Here is a 16,546-nt window from a genome sequence, read left to right as displayed (position 1 = left end):
TTTAAGAACGAGCAAACTCTTCTTCGGAAGCGTTAAGAGTGGTTTCATGAAAACACCGCATTACGTTCCGTTGGGGATGGTTCTGCGTCGTGGATTGCTCCAAGTCCTCAACAATCACAGTGCTCCCTCGGTTTAACTTTTTATATACAGTGCCTGCAGAAAGTATTCACATCCACGAATTAAAATGGATTAAACTGAGATTTTTCTGTCACCGATCGATATTGTATCATATACCCCATATTGTATCATATCGTATCGATATTGTATCATATCGAATACCCCATAATGACGAAGTGAAAATGTTTTTAGAATTTTTTTGCAAATTTATTCAAAATGAAATGCAGAAATATCTAATTTACATAAGTATTCAGTCCCTTGAATCAATACTTTGTAGAAGCACCTAAAGCAGCGATTACAGCTTCGAGTCTTCTTGGGTATGTCTGCACCAGCTTTGCACATCGGGATTTGGGGAGTTTCTCCCATTCTTCCTTGCAGATTTGCTCAGGCTCTGTCAAGTTGGATGGGGAGCGTCGGTGAACAGCAATCTTCATGTCTTTCCACAGTTTCTCAATTGGATCCAAGTCTAGGCTTTGGCTGGGCCACTCCTGGACTTTCAAGTTCTTGTTCTGAATCCATTCCAGTGTTGCTGTGGCTGTATGCTTGGGGTCATTGTCTTGTTGGAAAGTAAATCTTTGTAGCAGTCTGAGGTCATTTGCACTCTGAAGCAGCTTCTCCTCAAGCATTTGCCTGTATTTGGATCCATTCATTGTTCCCTCTTTCCTTACAAGTCTCTCAGTCCCTGCCGCTAAAAGCATCCCCACAGCATGATGCTACCACCACCATGCTTCACAGAGCGGATGGTGTTAAATGGGTTATAAGCTGTGCTCGGTTTGTGCCAGACATAGTGCTTTCCATTTAATCCAAACAGTTCAATTTTCATCTCATAAGACCACAGAATACGTTGCCTCGTGCTCTCAGTCTTTCATGTGTCTTTTTGCAAACTCCAAGTGTGCTGTCATGTGCCTTTTTCCCAGTAGTGGCTTCCGTCTGGCCACTCTCCCATAAAGCCTAGATTTGTGAAGTGCTGCAGAGACTGTTGTCCTTCCGGCAGGTTCTTCAATCTCAGCCAAGGAACGCTGTAGTTGAATCAGAGCGGTCATAGGGATCTTGGTTACCTCCGTGAAAAAGGTCCTTCTTACTCAGTTGCTCAGTTTGGTCAGACGGCCAGCTCTAAGAAGAGTCTGGGTAGTTCCATATTCTTTCCATTTCCTAATGATGGAGCTCACTGTGCTTTTGGGAACTTTCAACACTCTATAAATTGTTTTATACCCTTCCCTAGATCTATGACTCCTCACAATTTCACATCGGAGTTCTACGAACAGCTCCTTGGACTTCATGGCCGAGTTTCTGCTCTGACATGCATTGTCAACTGTGGGACCTTATATAGAAAGGTGTGTTTCTTTCTAAATCATGTCCAATCAATTGAATTGGCCACAGGTGCACTCCAATGAAGTTGCATAGACGTCTCAAGGATGATCAAAGGAAATTGGATGCACCTGAGCTCAATTTGGAGTGTCATAGCAAAGGGGGGGGGAATACTAATTGAATCAAGACATTTCAGCTTCTCAATTTTAATTATTTTGTAAATTTTGACATTAAGGGGTATTATGTGTAGATCAGTGACAAAAAAAATCTCAATTTAATACATTTTAAATTCAGGCTGTAACACGACAAAATGTGAAAAAAGTCAAGGGGTGTGAATACTCCAACTCCGCTCCAACCACAGTACTGAAACTGCTCTCCTCAAAATCATCAACGACCTTCTCCTCTCCTCTGACGCCGGCAACCTCAACATTCTCATCCTCCTCGACCTCAGCGCCGCCTTTGACACCATCAATCACACCATCCTCCTTTCACCGCCTTTGACACCATCAATCACACCATCCTCCTCACCCGACTTGAAACCACCTTTAACATTACCGGATATGCCCTCTCTTGGATAAAATCATACCTCTCCGACAGACGCCAGTTCATCTCCATCAATAACTGCAAATCCCCCACTGCTCCCCTCCCCCAAGGTGTCCCCCAAGGTTCAGTTCTTGGCCCCCTCCTCTTCATCCTGTACCTGTCCCCCCTTGGTCACTTATTCCACCGTCATGGTCTCCAATTCCACTGCTTCGCCGATGACATCCAGCTTTTCATCTCCACCAAGTCCATCTCCACCGCCACCCACGCTATCCTGACAAACTGCATCACTGAAATAAAATCCTGGCTTCAAATCAACTTCCTCAAACTTAACTATGATAAATCTGAAATAATCATCATTGGCCCAAAAACGCTCACCAAATCCACCGACAACTTTGCCCTCAACATCGACGGTTTCCCAGTATCCACCTCCCCTCACATCCGGAATCTTGGCATCATCTTTGACCAAACCCTCTCCTTTGACAAATACACTAAACAGATCACAAAGACAGCCTTCTTTCACCTGAAAAACATCGCCCGTCTCCGTCCATCCCTCTCCTCCACGGCTGCAGAAACCCTCATCCACGCCTTCATCACCTCCCGTCTGGACTACTGCAACAGCCTCCTCTTTGGTTCACCCTCAATAAATCATCAATAAACTCCAATACATTCAGAACTCCGCTGCCCGTCTACTCACCCATTCCCGGACCCGTGACCACATCACCCCCATCCTTTACAAGCTTCACTGGCTCCACATCCCCCAGAGAATCCAGTGCAAAATCCTCCTCTTGACCTACAAAGCCCTCCATAACCTGGCCCCATCCTACCTGACTGACCTCCTCTCCAGACACACTCCCACCCGCAACCTCCGCTCTGCTGTTACCAACCTCCTGACCTCCCCCCCCCCCCCCCCCATGTGGACCAAATTCAGATCCTAGGGGGACAGGGCCTTCTCCATCGCTGCTCCCACCCTCTGGAACTCACTACCTCACACCATCAGAGACTCCTCCTCACTCACCACATTCAAAACATCACTCAAGACCCACCTGTTCAACACTGCATTCAACATTTAACCCACAGCATTTAACCCCTGACTATCTCTTCTCCTTCCTTTTGCTTTGATTATTTACCTGTTGATTTTTGTCTTTTTGCACTTGTTTTTTTGTCCTCTGTCAAAGCGTCTTTGGGCTTCTTGAAAAACGCTATATAAAATAAATGTATTATTCTTATTATTATCAACTAGGGCGTGCCCGCACGTACGTGCTTGCCCGTACGTGCTTGCCCGTACGTGCGTGCAAAAAAACATGCGTGCAAACAACAACAACAAAAAAAAACTTTGAAACCACGTGGCAGTAACGACCACAGAACCCCCCCCCCCTCTATTTACATGAAATGGTTTGGTCCATTGGCAACTTTGAAACCATGTGGCAGTAACGACCACAGAACCCCCCCCCCCCCCCCCCCCCCCTCTATTTACATGAAATGGTTTGGTCCATTCGCAAAGCCAAAGCGAACAGCTTGCGAGTACGGTGACCATACCTTAGGAAGCACTTGTCCGATTAATTTCAAACCTTGAAAAGGCACATCCTCAGGTCCCCAGCAATATATCTGGCAAGTTTCAATTAGATCGGACCCGTGGTTGTCGAGAAACAGCGGTCACAGACAAACACACACACACACACACACACACACACACACACACACACAGACACACACACATACACACAGAGATTACTGGAATTATAGATAGATACTGAATACTGTCTTGTCGCCCGGCGATTAAGATCGCCTGGGGACGGATAGCCGAACCAGCCTTAACTCCCAAAGATGGTGGTTATTTTTAGCGCCGCGGGAATGAAGAGATGCGAGATATTTAACTGAACAGAGAACACGGGTTTATTCCGAAACCACAACAATTAAAAACGACAATAAAATGATACACAAATGATTTAATAACAAAATAAAGCAAATACAAAACGGAATGGAAATATCGAAATAAAAACTGAGGCAAGTTAATTTCTTGAGGTACCTCGCAGACCGACTCACAAAACATGACAGGGGAAGGATAAAATAAAAACAAAAATCTTCCTTTTTGTGCCGACACTTATCTGTGTCCCAAACGGCCCTTTTTGTGGAGAGTGGTGGCGATGGCAAAGTCCAAGCCTTCCGCGCCAGAGTGAGCAAGATGGCGACGCTCAACGAAAGCCCACACGCCAAATATGCCCAGAGTGGTGAGGATGGCCTTCTTTTAGGTCCCACTGCCTGGCAAGCATAACACGCTCTCCAGCTCCCCCGAAGAGCACCACAGCCGCCAAGACTTCCTCAAAATGCTGCCGGCGCAGCAAAAGCTCCGCCAGCCTCACAAAAGCACGCACACCTTTTCCAGCCCCGAAAAAATGTCGAGCTTCTTGTTTGAGCAGAAGACACGCACTCCTCTTCCTCACTCCTGAGAACCAATCGCGTCACTCGGGGCATGGCCTGCCGGCCTTCCTCTCTGCCCATTGATTCCCCGCCTCTTCTTGGCAGGGCTTTCGCCTTATTAGGTCCATTGGGGGCGTGGCCTGTCGGCCTTCCTCTCTACCCATTGATTCCCCACTTCTTCTGGGCGGGGCTTTTGCCTCATTAGGTCCATTGTGGGTGGGGCTTCGTTCAGCCGACTCAAGCCTAGGTTTTTGCCAGCGGTTGTGGCAATTTAAGGGTGGTCAGCAAAAACGTTTCGGGAAAATTACAGAGGGTGACACATTGTGGAAAATTACAGAGGGTGACACACTGGCACGGCATTATCCTTAAACCATGAAAATTATCCTTAAACCTTATTAATAATTTGGCATCATCCCTCGTATGATGCACAATTAAACAACCTTAAGCTACATTCTCCCTACTTAATATATTGAAATACTCCGACACGTCACGTGGTCCATGATATTTCCTATACAGTTCTACCTCTCCTACAGTATTCTTTTATCCACCCCCCATAAACGTAACAATACTTTCTGAAGGCACTGGAAAAAAAAAAAAAAAAAAAAAAAAATATATATATATATACAGACTTGGCATTTAATATGGAATATTTTTTTGTGGGGGTGAACTTACTTTTCAAGATGACTTACAACCAAAAGTTCATTGGAATTATGTTGAAATTATTCTAGATTTTGTTAATGTGACCTTTAAAAGAAACAAAAACGACATTTGACATTTCGAAGCAAATAAATTGATCCTTGAAAGTGATGTAAACTGATATCGAACTCAATTCACGGACAGTACTGTGTTAAACTTCTGTGCGTTTTCCAGAAGAATCTCCTTATTTTGCACATTAGCCAAAATTTTTTTAACAAAAACAAAAGTTAAATTACGACTGGGATTACGGACAGTAAAATTACAGTTCAGTACTTCGCGTAACCCCCACGAGCATTCAGGAGAGCACGTACACATTGAGGCATGCTGTTCACGAGATTTGCCAAGGTTTGGACAGGAATCGCTTGCCATGCAGTTACAATAGCCTGCTGCAATTCACGCACAGAGGCAGGCTGCTGGTCCAAGTTGTCGATTTGACGCGTTAATTCTGCCCACAAGTTCTCCATCGAATTCATATCCAGGGGCATGACAGGCCACTCCATATGCTCTACACCACGATCAGCAAGAAAGTGTTGGATCATGCGAGCACGATGAGGCCGTGCATTGTCATCTTGGAAGACAAAAGTTTCCTCGAAAGGCTGCACGAACAAATGGAAGCAATGTTTCTTCCAGAATGGCCCTGTGCTTGAACTGGTTCAGGTTTCCATTCAGAACAACCAGGTCAGTTTTGCCCCCTGCATGAAAAGCAGCCCAAACGGTCACCCCACCACCTCCAGCTTGGACTCTTGGCACTATACAATCTTCGTTGTAGGCTTCATGCACATGTCTGTGCACTCAGACGCAGCCATCTTGACGATATACCAGAAATCTAGACTCGTCACTGAAGATCACGTGATTCCAGTGTCCTGGCTGCCATTGACGGTGCTCTCTGGCCCACTGCAATCGGCGCTGGCGGTGTTGTCTGGTCAGACGTGGCTTTCCCAGGGGACGCCTGGCACGATAGCCTGCTTGAACCAGTCGTTGGTTAACTAGCCTTCTGGATACAGGCACATTTGTCAGTTGCTGCCACTCAGCCCTAAGCCGATTAGCTGACTTGGTACGGCCATTGCGGACTAACCGGTGCAGCAACTGACAAATGTATGTATATATATATATATATATATATATATATATATATGTATTTTTATATATATATATATATATATATATATATATATATATATATATATATATATATATATATATATATATATATGTATTTATATATATATATATATATATATATATATATATATATATATATATATATATATATATATATATATATATATATATATGTGATGTCCACTCCTGCATCTTCAGATGCATATGGCTGCCAAAGCAGTTTCTTGACTATTGGGCACAATCCTAGTCAGGGCGTCACTCCGATGCAAGACACTCAAAAGGTTCATTCATCCCGGTAAGCTGGTACTCATTTCGCCGACCTCAGAAGGATGACAGGCTGACTCAACCCAACCTGGTTCAACGACCAACCGGGATTTGAAATCAGGACCCTAGAATCCCAAGCCAGCAACCTAACCGCTAAGAAAATACCAGGCTTTTTATATAAAAAATAAATAAATATAAATATATATGCATGCACAGTTGCACACACATCTCGTTTTTTCATTTCTGTTCCTCACAATTCTGTCTCTCTATTATTCACACATATTCACACACACATATTCACACACACACACACACACACACACACACACACACACACACACACACACACACACACACACACACACATCTATCTATAATTCCAGTAATCTCTGTGTGTATGTTTGTATGTTTGTATGTTTGTATGTATGTATGTATGTATGTTTGTCTGTGACCGCTGTTTCTCGACAACTACCGGTCCGATATACTTTAAACTTGCCAGGTATATTGCTGGGGTCCCGAGGATGTGCCTTTTCAAGGTTTCATATTAATCGGACAAGTAGTTACCGAGCTATGTCCAAAAAACGATTCAACCAATCAGAGAGCAGCGAGCTATCACGTGTGCCGAACGTGGCGAACAGACTCTGCCTCGGACGGCACATTTGAGAGCGTATTCATTTATTTCACGTTGGCAAACTATGTTGCCGTTAAACTATGTTTTAAAACTAATTACGTGCACGCTATGGCGATTTCTTTACCAAACTCCGCAAGCCGTTCGCTTTGGACCAAACCATTTCATGTAAATAGAGGGGGGGGATTGTCACCGTACTCGCAAGCCGTTCGCTTTGGACCAAACCATTTCATGTAAATAGAGGGGGGGATATAATTTTAGATATAGATATAGTACGGGCATGCCCTAGTATATATAACTACACACACACACACACACACACACACACACACACACACACACGGTGTAAGGCTCGTAATGGAGCTGCGACTCACACACATATATATATATATTTTGGTATACACAATCGAGGCTGGTGTAAGAGCGAACACATTAAACATGAAAACATGCACAAACACATAAAATATGCAATGAAGGGAGCGGGAGACAATGACGAACTGGACAGAATGGATATGGACAGAATGACGAAACAAACAACACAGCCACTGAACTTGGAGGAAGTGCCGTCACTTCTCGGGACTCTCCGAGTACCAACGATGTCACAACAATGGCACTGCTTTTCTCACCACACTTCGCAGAGAAATTCCTCAGGAGGAATTTCCTTCTCCCCATGGATGCCAGCCCATGGGGATTGTCTGTGCTCTATCCTTTTAAAATGCTGAGCATCAAGCAAGGAAGCAGCACACTGCATTTAAAAAAAGTCTTTCATATGACTCCGCTGGGGTTTCAGCCACCGAACTCCTACATGTTCAACGGATGCTCAAACCATTACACCGCTGAGTCTGGTTTGAAGGCTTTTGTTGATATTGTAATTACCTCCGCCACCGAAGGCGGATGGAGTTTATATTTTCACCCCTATCTGTTTGGCTGTCTGTCCATGAGCAGGATATATTAAAAAGTTATGGATGGATTCTGAGGAAATTTGGTGGGCAGGGTGGGTGTGTGACAAAGATGAATTGATTAGATTTCGGTGAAGATCCGCATCTGGAATTTTTTCCATCAACGAGAACATTTTAAAGAGATTCTTCACCATTGAGAAAAATGGCCAATACAGCACAATATGCATCTCAAAAAGCTATACTTCCTCCTCTTTCCCAATCTTCACTCCGTTCTGCATTGTTACTCCTGCCAGGGAGTAATGCATTCACTCGTGTCCATGTGTGTGTGTGTGTGTGTGTGTGTGTGTGTGTGTGTGTGTGTGTGTGTGTGTGTGTGTGTGTTCGTGTGTTTGTGAACAAGATATCTGGAAAAGTTGTGAACGGATTTGGATGAAAGTTGGTGGGATGATTGCCCTTGGGATAAGGAAGAATTATTGATTAGTTTTTGGTGAAGCTCAGGATATTATTCCGGATCCAGGAATTTTTTGGGGGAATTTTTGTGGGGATTTTAAAAAATGTTTTCCTTTAAAAAACATTTTCTCTGCAATAATTGGACCGATTGAGAGCAAATTTTCACCATAGGAGGGACTCGGTCTGTAGAATATTTTAATGGTAATTATGACGTCACAGGTCACGTGGTTCGGCCGCCATATTGTTTTGAGTGAAAAACACTAAAATCCAATTTTCTCCAAAACGTCTGACCAGATCGAGGCCAAACTTTGCAGGCAGAATCGCATACCCATGACGAACAAAAAAGTCAGCGAGCATGACGTCATGCATCACATGGTTTCAGAGTTATGACGTTTTTAAGCACAAACCTTTAAAACCCAGCTCCTCCCTCATTTGTGATCCAATCGAGGGGAAACTTCACAGATCTGTTCAGCATATCAGTCTACTAAAATTTCCTTTTGGAATTTGCGATAGGTCACGTGGTTTGGCAGATATCGTTCATTAAACGCAAATAATAAAAACATTTATATCTCTTGAACCACTTCATTGATCGACGTGAAACTTCATACTGTAGTAGAAGTTATGAAGAGTAACAAGTGTGCAAAATTTTAAGATGACTGGATGTATGGTCTGGAAGCTAGACGTTGTTATTGCATGAAGAAGAAGAGTCTTCGACTGTGGACGATTAATTATTTATCACATGCACAGACTTGCAGGCATTGTTTGACACAATCTCCTGGGTTAATTTGAACCTCAAATAAAATTATAATTCCAGATTTGTCAACGGCTGAGGTATATTAACAAACGAATAAAACAGATTTGGCAAAATTCCGACTTAAAAAAAAAAAAAGATCGCATATTCACCCAGGGTTGTGAGAGGCTGAAGAAAAATAAACCTCGCATGGGCTTCCCAGACCAAATAAATAATTCTGGCTCTGCGATTTTCAGGTTTATTACTCCCGCCAGGGAGTAATGCATTCAATCGTGTCCGTCCGTGTGTGTGTGTGTGTGTGTGTGTTCGTGTGTTTGTGAACAAGATATCTGGAAAAGTTCTGAACGGATTTGGATGAAAGTTGGTGGGATGATTGCCCTTGGGATAAGGAAGAATTGATTATTTTTTGGTGAAGCTCAGGATATTATTCCGGATCCAGGAATTTTTTGGGGAATTTTTTTTCTGTTTTACTGCATTGAAGCTTTTATTCTTATTCTTAAATAATGTTTTTCTCCTCTAATTCCGAGATATATCAAAATAAATTATCTGACAGTTAGGGCCTACTTTATTTTTCATTTATTGTTTTGGGGAGAGGGGATGTTAAACAAAACGTATTATTCCAACTTGACCCACGGCGGGAGTATGCGCTCCACTGAGTGGCGTTCTAGTTCAAAGATGTAAAACCGTCCCTGATGGAACTTAACACGGTGTTACCATGAGACCACTCTTAACGTGTTACCATGAGACCAGGAAGAATATAATTTATTATTTACTGCCTAGTGTGATACCTTTTACTTACAGTATATGAATCCGAAGCTCTGAATCCTCCAACATGTGCATATGTATATGGAATGGCTCCATTTCGTTTCATAATGTCTGTCTGTCTGTCTGTCTGTCTGTCTGTTCCCAGGTACCGCAAAAACGGCTGAACCGATCGCAACGAAATTTTGGGTGGGTAATCATGGGACCCCCCTGGAGTAAAATAGGCTATATTGTTTATCCAAATTTTTTCCAATTTTTCCAATTTTCCAATCAAGATGGAATAATATTTACGGATATAAACAGTGATGTGGCTTTTGTTGAAATTCTACAAACACTGTTTAGAATTTGATGATTTGTGTATGATGTGATTAAACGGATGTTGATATAAATCGTTTAAAATAAAAAAGCCTTCATTTTCTGATATTTGCCTTTTCATTTGGGCCTCCCGATTGAAGCCCCACCAGTAGGGCGGGTACCGTTGCTAGTTTCCATAATAATCTGACAATTCAAGTCCTGCGTAATTGTTGCTTTCGGTCGAATTTGAACCCACAAATCCCTCAGACACATGTGTGGTATCCTTAATACAAATCGAACACGAGTGAATGAACGAATGAACGAATGTCTCTGAAAACGAGCATGCAATTGTTACTCACACTGCATGCGGCTCCTTAAACTTGCCCACGAGTTGAATTTGGAACATGAGATCTCCGCCAGACACGTATTCCATAATGAAGTAGAGGCGGTCCTGCGAGGAAAGGATTTTAGTAGCAGCCCAAAAGCAACAACAAAAGTGATGCAATACCAAAAATTTCATTCACTTTCATTAATAGTGAATATATTGCTACGGTTCTGAGATTTGTATATATGACATCATTAAAGGCTAAAGGTTTGCACCCCATAGTTAGTCCACAAGCAACACGTAGGCCCACTTAGAGTATTAGTTATGTCATAGTATGTGTAAGAGTAGGCCATTTCCCTAGTAATATCTGCGTTGTGTAAAGAAATGAGCTTAGGTCCCTTTCATTTTGCGGTCACCCTCCAATCTCATCTATGGGCAAACTCGATCCCGTGCCCCAAATTGGCTGATCCCTCCGTGTGTTACGCTTTGGCTGCCATCAGCATTAGCTGCCCTTTGTTCGCTCGAACTAGTCAAATGACACGAGGTAGGCCTGGAAAGAGGGAGGAGCGCGGGGTCGGGGTGTGGCAGAGTCGAGGAGCACGTCAGAGGCGGTGACGGTAAGGGCCATCAGCCAACCGGGGCTCTGTGGGCATGGCATGATAGGGCATGGTAAGGGCGCATCTGGCAAGTTCCAGAGGGTTCCAAGGGCATGGCAATAAAACCCTTTGCGCGAGGACCCCACCTCAGTTATAAGAAGGGAGAGGCGCTCATGAGTTCGCAGTTCTGAGTGATGAGAAGGGATGCGCGGTGTTGAATGGAGGAGCTATGAGTAGGGAGAGGCAGGCGCTCGAGTCGAGGACTGATGAGAACTGTATGAGGAGGACTCGTTGGGTGAAAGAATTGCGGTGTAAGAGGACTTGTTGGAGAGGATTTGCGCGAGGACTTGGGGAATTGCAGAGCACATTGTGACCGTATATTGAACTATTACATACGCAGCCACGCGAGTGATTAACCGCCAAAGCCAGCCCCACCGTTCGCCCTGTAATAACCTCGTGCGCGCCAACGACACGCGGAGGGCTCCTGGCCGCTGTTTCTTCGCGGTGTGAGTTGGGGACCGGAGGGGGAGCTGCCTGGACGCCATCCCTGGACCATCAACCTGTTTGTCTGCATCCCCGTGTGAGTGTGTCTGAGTGTGTACGGGCCCGTTTGTCTTGGGAATAAGTTAAGACTGTACTTAAGGACTGCACTGTGTCTTCTTCTGCTGAACCATTGTACATTGTGTAAATAAATTGTGTTCTTCCTTTCTTCCAAATTCGACCGTTTCTGTGATTTCCATCATTGGGTAAGCGTAGCACGATTAAGAACTGCTTGGATCGGGTTTAGTCATTGATAACGGCTCAGGTCACGGGTTCGCTACCGCTCGGCGTATCCACCAACACCCGTGATTCGGGCGGGGCTTATTTCCTTGTTTCTGGGCAGCGCGAGTACTTAGGTGTTAGTGATTAGTCCTACAACCCTACTTCGCGCTGTCCGGGAGGGACGTCATAGGTCCCGGGTCCCATCGGCTAGTCAAAGACAAGGGGACTAATCCTCCCTTGGTAAGGGGAAAAGGCCGGCGCTGAGATCCGCAACAATATATACAGTCACGTGAAAAATTAAGTACACCCCGTGTAAAGTTTTGACTTTTTCAACATATTTCAACATACAGCGATTTGATCATCATTTCAACAATATTGATAGATAAAGGTGATATAATATAACAAATATCATCAAACATTTACATTTTGTAGTCCATTGTATAATTTAAATAAACATAAATGCAAATTTCGCATGTGGAAAAAGTAAGTACACCCCGACATTTATCACTACTTCAAATACCTAAAATTAGAATCAGGTGCACCAGCTCGGGTGCAAATGATGAAAACATCGTCAGAGAGGATCGTGAATGAACCTGTCTTATTTAAACCTCAGACATTTAGTTTCGTTTGCTCTTTGTTGTTGAAGTGTGCGGCGTCACCATGCCTAAATCAAAATAGCTCTCTGAGGCCTTCAGAAAGAAGGTTATAGATGCCTACGAGTCTGGGAAGAGATTTAAAAAGATCTCCAAACAATTTGAAATCAATCATTCGACTGTCCGGAAGATCATCTACAAGTGGAGAAGATTCCAAACAACTGCCAACTTGTTCAGGCCAGGCCGCAAATTCATCCCGAGAGCAGACCGCAAGATGCTGAAAGAAGTCTCTAAGAACCCCAGAATGTCGTCACGGGACCTACAGGTAGCCCTTGCCACTGTTGATGTCAAAGTGCACGAGTCTACCATTAGAAAGAGGCTGCACAAATTTGATCTACATGGGAGGTGTGCCAGGAGGAAACCTTTGCTGTCCTGAAAGAACATCAGGGCAAGACTAAAGTTTGCCAATGAACACCTAGGCAAAGACCAGCACTTCTGGAACAATGTGCTCTGGACAGATGAGTCAAAGGTAGAGCTATTTGGCCACAGTAACAGAAGACATGTTTGGCGAAAAGCAAAGACAGCATTTGACCACAAGAACCTGATACCAACTGTAAAGCATGGTGGTGGAAATATTATGGTTTGGGGCAGCTTTGCTGCATCAGGGCCTGGGCAGCTCACCATCATAGAATTCACGATGAATTCTTCATTGTACCAGAGGGTGCTTGAGGATAATGTGAGGCCATCTGTCGGAGAGTTGAAGCTCAACCAAAGGTGGACCTTGCAACATGACAATGACCCTAAACATACCAGTAAATCCACCAAGGAATGGCTGAAAAGAAAGAAATGGAGGGTTCTGCAATGGCCAAGTCAAAGCCCGGGATCTAAATCCCATCGAGATGTTGTGGGGGGATTTGAAACGAGCTGTGCATGCAAGAAACCCCTCAAACATCGCACAGCTGAAAGAATTCTGCATGGACGAGTGGACAAAAATTTCCCCCAGTCAATGTCAGAGACTGGTAGACAGTTATAAGAAACGCCTACTTGAGGTTGTTTCTGCCAAAGGGGCAATACCACCTATTAGAGCCAAGGGTGTACTTACTTTTTCCACGTGCGAAATTTGCATTTATGTTTATTTAAATTATACAATGGACTACAAAATGTAAATGTTTCATGATATTTGTTATATTATATCACCTTTATCTCTCAATATTATTGAAATGAAGATCAAATAGCTGTATATTGAAATATGTTGAAAAAGTCAAAACTTTACATTGGGTGTACTTACTTTTTCACGTGACTGTATACATATACATATATATATATATATATATATATATATATATATATATATATATATATATATGTATATGTATATATATATATATATATATATGTATATATATATATATATATATATATATATATGTATATATATATATATATATATATATATATACAGACTTGGCATTTAATATGGAATTTTTTTTTTTTTTTCTTGACTTGGGTTTACTTTCTGAACTCGGTATATCAATCTGGTGAGTTTCTTTTACGCTTCGGTGATTTCTTTGTTAAAAGAACCATGTCACTGATTGTCTGTCGCAGCAAGAAGTCAATAACAGGATTATATCACAGGTGGCGTGACAAAATGTACGGACAGGTACATTTGACGATTGGCTTCACAATCGGGTATATAAGGGTTGTTGCGTTCTGTATTAGTGGAAAACAACTGCTGCACATCTACAAAAGTTATTTCCGCTTCCCCTGGAGATGGTCCATCAACTCGACAATGCTGTTTGTCATTTAGTGGCGGCTTTACGAAATTCCGGCATGAAACAGCGTGCTATTGCTCGGCAGTATGGCATCACTCAAGGTCAGGTGTCAAAGATCCTGAAACGAAATGCTCAGAGGGGTGTCCCTAATCCAATACCGAGGTCAGGACGTCCCCGCAGAACCACAAGGAGGGATGATCGCCAGCTGCACCAGTTAGTCCGCAATGGCCGCACCAATTCAGCTAATCGGCTTAGGGCTGAGTGGCAGCAACTGACAAATGTGCCTGTATCCAGAAGGCTAGTCAACCAACGACTGGTTCAAGCAGGCTATCGTGCCAGGTGTCCCCTGAGAAAGCCACATCTGACCAGACAACAGCGCCAGCGCCGATTGCAGTGGGCCAGAGAGCACCGTCAATGGCAGCCAGGACACTGGAATCACGTGATCTTCAGTGACAAGTCTAGACGTCTGGTCTATCGTCAAGATGGCCGCGTCCGAGTGCGCAGACAAGTGCATGAAGCCTACAACGAAGATTGTAAAGTGCCAAGAGTCCAAGCTGGAGGTGGTGGGGTGACCGTTTTGGCGGCCTTTCATGCAGGGGGCAAAACTGACCTGCTTGTTCTGAATGGAAACCTGAACCAGTTCAAGCACAGGGCCATTCTGGAAGAAACATTGCTTCCATTTGTTCGTGCAGCCTTTCGAGGAAACTTTGTCTTCCAAGATGACAATGCACGGCCTCCTCGTGCTCGCATGATCCAACATTTTCTTGCTGCCCGTGGTGTAGAGCATATGGAGTGGCCTGCCATGTCCCCGGATATGAATCCGATAGAGAACTTGTGGGCAGAATTAACGCGTCAAATCGACAACTTGGACCAGCAGCCTGCCTCTGTGCATGAATTGCAGCAGGCTATTGTCACTGCATGGCAAGCGATTCCTGTCCAAACCTTGGCAAAGCTCGTGAACAGCATGCCTCAACGTGTACATGCTCTCCTGAATGCTCGTGGGGGTTACACAAAGTACTGAACTGTAATTTTACTGTCCGTAATCCCAGTCATAATTTAACTTTTGTTTTTGTTTAAAAAATTTTTTGGCTAATGTGCAAAATAAAGAGATACTTCTGGAAAACGCAAAGAAGTTTAACACAGTACTGTCCGTGAATTGAGTTCGATATTGGTTTACATCACTTTCAAGGATCAATTTATTTGCTTCGAAATGTCAAATGTGGTTTTTGTTTCTTTTAAAGGTCACATTAACAAAATCTAGAATAATTTCAACATAATTGCAATGAACTTTTGGTTCTAAGTCATCTTGAAAAGTAAGTTCACCCCCACAAAAAAAATATTCCATATTAAATGCCAAGTCTGTATATATATATATATATATATATATGCCTACATTTTATCAAATTCATTTTTTAAGGATCATTCCTCTTAACGAGAGAAAACTGCAGCAGCAACCGACTCTTAGTCTCACACGAGGGCGAGCCTCGGGTCTGACGATTCAACCATAAGTGACCTTCATCACGAGATTTAAATGAAAGTCATGCGTTCCTGGATCATATAGGCTCTCAAGGGGAGAAAGGGAAGGGGGACAATCACATGTCTGCAACACGCAGGTAGTGAGACCAACAAGTGACCATTTTGTCATTGCCCTGCCTGTGTGTGATCAGGTGTGTGTGTATCTAAATGCCACTCGGTGGTTCAAATGTCAGCCTTGAGCCCTGCTTTTCTGTGAGAATAAAAACATTAGTTGCTGCTGCTGTTTTTGTGAATCACACAGAGTACGATATGCATACCACAGTTTGGAAGCACGAGTGAAGTTGGGTGAGAAATGGCGGCTTGTCAGGAAGTGCAAGAACTCTTTTCTCCACCAAGGTACATTCCACATCATCATCCTGAATGACCACTTCCTTCTTCAGAATCTTCACTGCATAAAGTTCATCAGTGCCTTTCCGCTCTGACAGCATCACCTAACCGCACACAGCAAAAGGTTAGAACTTTCAAAGGAACCACAGAATCTATGACAATCTGTCACCATAATAAGGGGTGTTCTCAATTTAAGAGTCCTTGACACCTCAGTGAGCTTCACACTGACCGTTTGGAAGCTTCCTTAAAGCCCATATCACGTCAAGTGGGCATATAACTTATGCAGAACACGTACTCCGATGGTATGAGCATTTTAAGTGCCAGTGTGATGACTGATCTCACGTTTCCTCCTTTTTGAATTAATCCTTCCAAGTGAGCAGTTA

General features: G+C 43.4%; 1 protein-coding gene across 5 annotated transcripts in view; it reads right to left on the bottom strand.

Moving 5' to 3' along the window:
• Window positions 1-16,546, bottom strand: part of LOC137427718 (protein kinase C alpha type) — a 133,162-nt gene that overhangs the window by 34,943 nt on the left and 81,673 nt on the right. For all 5 annotated transcript variants that reach the window (XM_078777862.1, XM_078777863.1, XM_078777860.1 and 2 more), the window contains exons 10-11: window positions 16,094-16,267; window positions 10,612-10,703 (exon numbers count right to left, since the gene is read on the bottom strand). In XM_078777862.1, coding sequence (XP_078633988.1) covers window positions 10,612-10,703; window positions 16,094-16,267 — 266 coding nt within the window. The remainder of the gene's footprint in view (window positions 1-10,611; window positions 10,704-16,093; window positions 16,268-16,546) is intronic.

Source organism: Myxine glutinosa, chromosome 5, assembly GCF_964187855.1.
Source record: "Myxine glutinosa chromosome 5, kmMyxGlut1.1, whole genome shotgun sequence".
Classification (NCBI taxonomy): domain Eukaryota; kingdom Metazoa; phylum Chordata; class Myxini; order Myxiniformes; family Myxinidae; genus Myxine; species Myxine glutinosa.
This window is presented reverse-complemented; position numbering and strand designations above follow the sequence as displayed.